Source organism: Lactuca serriola, chromosome 3, assembly GCF_051521515.1.
Source record: "Lactuca serriola cultivar US96UC23 chromosome 3, Lser_US96UC23_V15, whole genome shotgun sequence".
Lineage (NCBI taxonomy): Eukaryota > Viridiplantae > Streptophyta > Magnoliopsida > Asterales > Asteraceae > Lactuca > Lactuca serriola.
Window position 1 is genome coordinate 34,262,588 of NC_136410.1, and position 8,392 is coordinate 34,270,979.

At 33.9% G+C, this 8,392-nt stretch overlaps 1 protein-coding gene across 1 annotated transcript; it reads right to left on the reverse strand.

The window, feature by feature from the left end:
- Window positions 1-2,750: 2,750 nt before the first annotated feature.
- On the reverse strand, window positions 2,751-7,554 carry GLDP1 (glycine decarboxylase P-protein 1). The gene is made up of 15 exons (XM_079029670.1): window positions 6,145-7,554; window positions 5,813-6,058; window positions 5,654-5,731; window positions 5,470-5,570; window positions 5,193-5,388; window positions 4,980-5,105; window positions 4,717-4,902; window positions 4,517-4,630; window positions 4,280-4,432; window positions 3,983-4,171; window positions 3,791-3,868; window positions 3,588-3,713; window positions 3,378-3,476; window positions 3,168-3,285; window positions 2,751-3,037 (listed from the first exon to the last, which is right to left on the reverse strand). Exons 1-15 carry the CDS (start codon window positions 7,366-7,368, stop codon window positions 2,946-2,948), a joined length of 3,126 nt encoding a protein of 1,041 aa, XP_078885796.1. The 5' UTR covers window positions 7,369-7,554; the 3' UTR covers window positions 2,751-2,945.
- Window positions 7,555-8,392: the final 838 nt, after the last annotated feature.

The following is an 8,392-nucleotide window of genomic DNA, read 5'->3' on the forward strand; positions in this document are numbered from 1 at the left end:
TATATATATATATATATGTGTGTGTGTTACACTATATTTGATAGACTAGATGAAAATATAAATATTATAAAATGACATTTTAAATATAATTCTATATTATAAACATATAAGTCATACATTTCATTCGTTAAGATAAAATAAATACAAAATAATAGTTTTGTATTATTTATATTTAAATGATATTGTTTACATACATATGAAAAAGATTTATCTATTTCATATTTAAAAATGTCAATATAGGCGATACTAATATAAATTGTTAAAATTTAAACTAATAATATTTCATGAACACTTTAAAATGATCATTTATTGTAACTTTTAAAGAAAAACAAAGAGGAAGTAATTTCCTCAAATAAACAAAAACAATTCTAGAGGTTTTGGAAATAGTCGACTAGATGGATTTCATATTAATTTCGTTTAATTTGTTTTTGTAAATTTTTACTGTCAAAATATTATTAAATGATAGTTTATAGCAACATTTAACTATTAATGAAAACATAAAATATAGGCTAATTACAAAAAGTACTTATACAATTTTTTTTTTGAAAGATTTAAAAAAAGAGAGAGACTTCATAATTAAACCCGATGAATTGAAAGGTTAGACTGAATAGTTTTTTAAAATATCAGTTTATAAGTTTGTTTTTTTTACTAACTAAAGATAACAACCTAAAAAAAACTCTAAAAATAATATAGTAATTATTTAAGAGTTATATCAGGGAACCAAAGTTCTAAAAAAAAGTTATAGCTTTTCTTCTTATTTAAGAGTCCACTGCCCACCATCTTCAAAACCTTCATGTATGTTTGTGTCGGCAAAAGTCTTTGTTTTCTATCTCAGATTTTCAACGAGTCTTTTCAATTTAATACTCATAATAATGGAACTCAATTATCAACTCTTCTGCTTGTCATTATCTTTAGACCCTTTGATAAAAGACAGTCAAATCTCATCTTTTCAACTAATTTACACTTCAATTCCGATCCCTTATAGAAGACAAACCTTAAGACCCTCAATTTTAATTACAAGAGTTGTTGCTCGTGTGTATATTTATTTTAAAGATCCCAAAGTATAAAAACTTACTTCTCTCATAGTCATATTGTCAAGATTCAAAATATAGTATTTGCCAAAATTGCTTAACATTTAATGTCGAAAATAAAAATAAAAACATAATTTATATAAATGTTACAGTTGAATCCGCCAAGTCCTTATAGGGCTGCCTTCGTTAAGTTTGATTTAATTTTAATAAATAGAAAAAGAATATAGTTTATGAGTTATGTAGTTAACATCTTACAATCCCTTTAGCTTTGGGTACAATGACATAAGACATATAAATAATTTTTTTTATATTTATAAAATAGATTTTTTTTTTATTTTTTTTTTTTTTGGGGGGGGGGGGGGGGGGGGGGGGGGGGCGTGGTTCCAAACCTGTTTTTTATAACTCAAATTCGAAATGATTTTATTATAGGTTTCTATATTAAAACAAAATTGTAAAATCATTGTAAAATCAAAAACAATAATAATGTACTAACATTTAAAGAGTGAGTCTCAGCCTCTTTAAATAATTAAGTACGGGTTTCTTTATTGTACACCATGTGTTTTCTATTATTTTATTATATGTTATTTTAAAGTTTGGGCATGCAAATAAATGTATTCAGGTGAATATGTCGGCTATTGTTGGCTTAAATGTCGTAAAACAATAGTATAAAACTAGTTGTCCACAGGTCAAAATTTGATTGCAATTACACACTAGGACAAAAAGACACTTTTGACATTCAATGGTTATCATATTAATATATCAAAAATGACAACCAACTTTCATCCAAATTTTAAATTTATCATTGAAAGTTAAACATTATTGAAAAAGGGTTTAAACTTTCAAAACTAGCTTGCCATCTTTGCATTTACATTTAGGACCAACTCATTACAAAGCATGATAACCAAATTGGTTTATATTGTCTTAATTGTGAACTTTTTTTTTTGTTGCCAAATTTGAGTTATTTTCAAGGATTGTGATGAAATTTAATACTTTAAAACAAACTTTGTCGTCATTTGTTAAAATAAAGTCATTACACAATGAGCAAAAAAGCTACCACGAAAATAAGCGACAGTAGATGGTGTTTTTTAAACTACATGTTTGGTAAATGCTAATACATTATTTTAGTGTCGATACTATATGTTAACTTACACTAAGTTTACATGAAACCTGTAAATAGGGATGAAAAAAAAAAACACTGAACCCATAGGAAAAATAAAACCTGAAACTTTTAAATCGGGTTCAGTTTGAGATGGTTATGGGTACCCATCCAATTAACCCCTGAACCATTTGTATTTTTATAATACTTATATTATTATTAATAGTAATATGCTTTTAAATTATATTATAGTGTTATATGTGATGTTAAAAATATAAAGTTTCTTATGTAAATTACTATTTACATTCTAGAATGATGATTAATTATATTGTTTTTATTAGTCATATTATGATTTTGGATGGATTTATCATAAAATTTAAATACTTTATTTTATATGCCAAATGTTATATTTATATATAATTTGTTAGATATTAAACTTATTAATGTTGTTAGGAACTGAAAGTTTTAAAAGAGTGTTTGATTCAATCATTCAATAGCTAAAATTGTACTAATTTTTGTGATAAAGTGGTGTTGAAAGAGTGTCTGATTGAATGATAGAATAGCTAAAATTGTTTAAATTCGTTAAGATGGTATCTTTCACAACAAGTGAAATCTATACATCATGATGAGAAGGAATTGCTATAATTAAGAGCAGCTGGTCACCATGATTTTACATGAATAATACCATAAAAAGCCAGCAGCAGCCATATACGGCTTACAAATACGAAACAGGTATATACAAGAACAGATTTAAGTATAAAGCTGAAAAAGAACCTTAAAACCACATCACATCATTCACGTGTATATCTTCTTATTTCTTAAGCAGTAGCTTCAGCTTTCTCTTCATACTCCTGTGGTGGCTGAAGGGTGCAGATCAGGTTCCGATCACCATACACATTGTCCACACGGCCTGTCACACATAATCAACCCAACCATAGTTAATCAATCGTTAACCACATCAATCAACAATTCAAGATACAAATTAAAAAATTTAATTATTCAGATTAAATTTTATCCATGAGAGAGAAAGAGAGACGAACATGTAGTAGGCCAGAACTTAGCAGCACGAAGCCATGGTGCAGGGTAAGCTGCATATTCTCTGGAGTATGGTTTTGTCCACTTATCAGCCATGAGTAGTTGTGGTGGATGAGGTGCTCCCTACAAATATTTTAGTAATTTCCCTCATTATCCCTAATAATATAACTCTTCATCCAAAAACAGTCACAGAACTTAGTATAATTATTAATTACCTTGATGACATTGTTGTTGATGTCCACTGTTCCTTTCTCAATTTCTGCTATTTCTTGTCTAATGGAGATCAAAGCATCACAAAACCTGTCCAACTCAGCCTACAACTCAAAAATTCCACATGTTATGTTATATAAAATGAAAGGAAAGGAAAAAACATTATAAATTTTAAAGAAACTTTACTCTTTTTTTTTTAAAAAAAAAAAAAATACCTTGCTTTCACTTTCAGTAGGTTCAATCATGAGTGTTCCTGGAACTGGCCATGACATTGTTGGGCCATGAAACCCGTAATCAATCAGACGTTTTGCAACATCTTCTGGCTCTATTCCAGCACTTGTCTGAATATGAATATGAATATGAGTCGAGTTAGTTGCTATTTCTTTTTGACTTAACAAAAAATAATATTATAACTTACTTTCAAGGGTCTCAAATCAACGATGAACTCATGGGCAACTGTTCCATTCACACCACGGAAAAGAATGGGATAGTGACTCTGCAATGTAATTAATCCCAAAGGAAATTAAAAAAAATGAGAACTTGATAATAATAATTAAAAAAATATTATATATTTATTCTTAATGAATAAGGAAAAGAAAGAAATTGAGACCTCAAGACGTTTTGCCATATAGTTTGCATTCAAGATAGCTATCTTGGATGCATCTGTAAGTCCTTGAGATCCCATCATGGCAATGTATGTATATGATATAGGCAAGATAAGTGCTGAACCCCAAGGTGCTGCTGAAATCGTGCCAAGTGGCTTACTGTGCTCAGGGGCAGGTATGCCTCCAGTTGCAACCTTTAAATCAAGATTTACGTTTACAAATTCAATTATAAGCTCAACAACATACTATTACTCTAATTACACATAAACATCAAACTAAAAAAAATTATTGCTTAGTCTTACCACAGGGTGTGAAGGCAAGTAGGGTGCCAAGTGTTTCTTCACACCAATTGGGCCCATTCCGGGCCCACCACCACCATGTGGAATGCAAAATGTCTTGTGAAGGTTTAGATGACAAACATCAGCACCAATCCACCCTGGACTTGTTAATCCAACCTGTAAAAAAATAAAAAACCAAATAATTTTTATATGATGTTTTAATTAAATTAAAACGACACAACAAGTGTAATGTTTATGTACCTGTGCATTCATGTTAGCTCCATCCATGTAAACTTGACCTCCATTGTCATGAATAATCTTGCAAATCTCATCAATACCCTCCTCATAGACTCCATGAGTAGAAGGATAGGTAACCTAAAAAAACAGAATTTACTTTAGTTATTAATCTTTTGTTTATTATTATCTATTTTTATGTTTTGGAAAAAGAAAAAATCGGTTACCATAAGAGCAGATAGATACTCCTTGTTTGCCTCAGCAGCCTTGCGTACCTCTTCAATATTGATATTACCTTTGGAGTCAGTTCCCACAGTAATAATTTTCATTCCACACATAGCAGCACTTGCAGGATTTGTTCCATGTGCAGACACAGGGATGATACACACATTACGATGATGATCTCCTCTCGCCTATAGTTGACCAAAGTCAATGACTTTGACTCTTTATATATTATTATATAAAATTAAAAGGGTATAATTTAGCATACCATATGATAAGCCCGGATAACCATCAGCCCAGCATATTCTCCAGCAGCTCCAGCATTTGGTTGCAAAGAGAAAGAGTCAAATCCGGTTATGGTACACAACATGTCACCCAAATTCTTGAACATTTCCTGCAAGATATTTTATGTTAGGTTAAAAAAAAAGTCAAGAGAAATATAATTTGGAATTTTAAGTCAAAATTAGAAAGTTATGATTACCTGATACCCCTGTGCCTGTTGGGTAGGAGCAAAAGGATGCATATCTGCAAAGGCTGGCCATGTCACAGGCATCATCTCTGTAGTTGCATTAAGCTTCATGGTGCAAGATCCCAGAGGAATCATACTGTGGCATAATGACAGATCCTTTGACTGCAGCTTACTAATGTATCTTAGCAGCTCATGCTCCGTATGGTAACTAAAATCAAAAAAAGAAATAAAATTATTAATAAAAAGTGACTTTAAACTATGTAATCTAAGTTTTGAAAAAGATTCATACGTGTTGAAAATCGAATGAGTCAAATATGGAGTCTCCCTGACAAGTCCGGAAGGGATAACATCCTGAACCTCTGGTGCAAGTGACGTGGCACTGAATGTCACCTAGAATCAAGAATCAAGAATCAAGAATCAAGTTTCTTGATTTATATAAAGATTCGGTATATCAAAAGAAAGGACAAACTCACAGGTTTTCCCAAGGCGAAAACTTTGAACAGATTATCAACATCTTCAATCGTTGTTGTCTCATCAAAAGAGACAGTGATCTGAGAGAAGCAGGAGCATATTGGATAATAAGCTTAAGAACATAGATATGGTACTTTTGGTAACATAAAAGACATACTTACAGTGTTTTTGTCAACAATACGAAGATTTATCTGATGTTTATCAGCTTCTTCAGCTATTACACTGGAATCAGCACATGTTATCTTCACAGTGTCAAAAAAGGGAAGTTCTTGAACTTGAACTGTTTCAAGCTTCTTCAACCCAGCAGCAAAAGTTGCAGCAAGACCATGAACTCTTTGTGCAATGGTCTTTAACCCTTCTGGTCCATGGTAGATACCAAACATAGCAGCCATGTTTGCAAGCAATGCCTATATATAATAATAATGTATTTTAACAAAACACCTTCATGAATCTCATAATTACATTTTCTACACTTGAAGGATTTAATTTATACCTGAGCTGTGCAGATGTTGCTGGTTGCTTTGTCTCTTCTAATATGCTGTTCTCTTGTCTGCATGGCCATACGTAAAGCCGGCTTTCCTGAAGAATCCACACTGACACCGATGATTCTTCCGGGCATCATTCTTTTATATTCCTGGGAAGTTGCTAAAAAGGCTGCGTGTGGACCTCCATAACCCATTGGGACACCGAATCTTTGAGCAGAACCCACAACAATATCGGCTCCAAACTCACCAGGAGGTTTTAACACAGTCAGAGCTAACAAATCAGTAGCCATGACAACTTTCACACCGTTTGCATGTGCGTTCTTGATGAACTCACCATAGTCCAACAACTCACCTTCGGTCCCTGGATACTGAACAAGAACTCCACACACATCACCAGATGAGTAATCGAAATCCTTGAGATCAGAAGTGACGACTTTTAGATCAAACCCATCTGCTCTAGTTTTACAGATATCGATTGTTTGTGGGTGGCAGTTACTTGCGATGATAAAGGTTTTCTTTTTACCCTTTTGGATGTTGTTACACATCGCCATAGCTTCAGCAGCCGCAGTTCCTTCATCGAGTAGGGAAGCGTTTGACATGGGTAAACCAGTGAGATCGGTGATCATGGTCTGGAAATTGAGCAGGGATTCTAAACGTCCCTGTGCGATTTCCGCCTGATATGGAGTGTACTGTGTATACCAACCAGGGTTTTCCATGATGTTTCTTAGAATGACTGGAGGAACAGATGTGTTGTAGTATCCCATACCGATGAAGGACTTGTAGATCTTATTCTTGGAAGCTAAATCTTGCATGTGTGCGATCATTTGGGATTCGGTTAAGCCTTCATCGAACTTAGGGAATTTCATTGATTCAAGACGGATTGATTTGGGTACAGTGGCGTCAATGAGGGAATCGAGATTTGGAAAACCGACAAATTCGGCCATTTTGGTTTGTTCATCTGGGGTGGCGGAGTTATGGCGGCGTGGGAAGGTGTCACTTGGTTTTAATGCATCTACTGATATAGATCGAACTTGCGATTGCGTATGCGAACCGAACCCATTGATGGTTCTTTCTGATCTAACGTTTCTGCCACTACCACTACATACGTATGGAGTCAAAGAGGAGACATACCTTGAAGGCGAATAGAGCGCAGGGGATGATGGGTTTTGTTTGGTTTGTGAAACCAGGCGCCCGAGGATGGCTTTGTTTGCTAGCCTGCGTGCACGCTCCATTGTGTGTGATGGATACTATCGAACTTGAATGATTCAAGCTGTAATCAAGAATATTCAAGTCGATGAAAGAAAGAAAGAAAGAAAGAAAAAAAGAAAGAAAGAGCTTCAATGCTCTGTTCTTCTTGGTTTCTTTTCTTGTTGATTCATGGTGGGGGGAGTCGGGGTGGTGGTGATAAAGGGGTTCACTGGAATACACTGGCCTCACATGCTCGCCTAGTCACATGTCATCAACAATGGGTAAAAAGTTATGTTTTTGGTCCCAAAACTATACACCCACTTTCATATTTCGTTCCTTAATTCCATTTTGCAACCAATTTTTGCTAATCAAAACCATAAACTGGAATTCGCTAATTTCAATTTCGATTAAAGGTTAAAATTTTATTACAAGGAAATGAACTAATATCAGTTGGTTGTGCAATAATACGTAAAAGATTATTATTATGTTAGGATGGGACTATGAACAAGAACAAAATTAAACACACGTTCAAATTGAAGGGCTAGATACGACTGTGTGTGTATAGTTTAGTCACCAAAAGGTAAATACCAAAGATCCTTAGATCCCAGATCTGAGGTGGTGGGTGAGTGCTTAGATTACGACAGATTACGCATCAACAATTTGGAGTGAGGAAAATGATGGCATTGGAACACGTGGAGATGATGTTGTTTCGTGTCTGTAGTTTAAATTGCGCGCAATCAAAGCCAATCGTTTGTTATCTGCGACTAAAATTGAAACCAGAGGCATATGTTGATCTTCATTCACTTGGGCAAATTGTCAAACATGTGGCAGGCAGTGGATAGACTGGATTGGGTTTCAGTGGAGCAAATTGCATCTCAATCCTTGGGAAACTATTTCGGTAAATTGCGAAATTATGTTGGGGTGGCAAACCCTGTTTCACATTCGCCTTATCTTTCTTTCAACCTCCCATCGGAAACATGTTAAGTTATCCTTCTAATTTCTGGGAATTAATAGCAAGGGAGACAGATGGCTGCTGCATCAAATCCATATCCTTCCTGTTAAGATCCG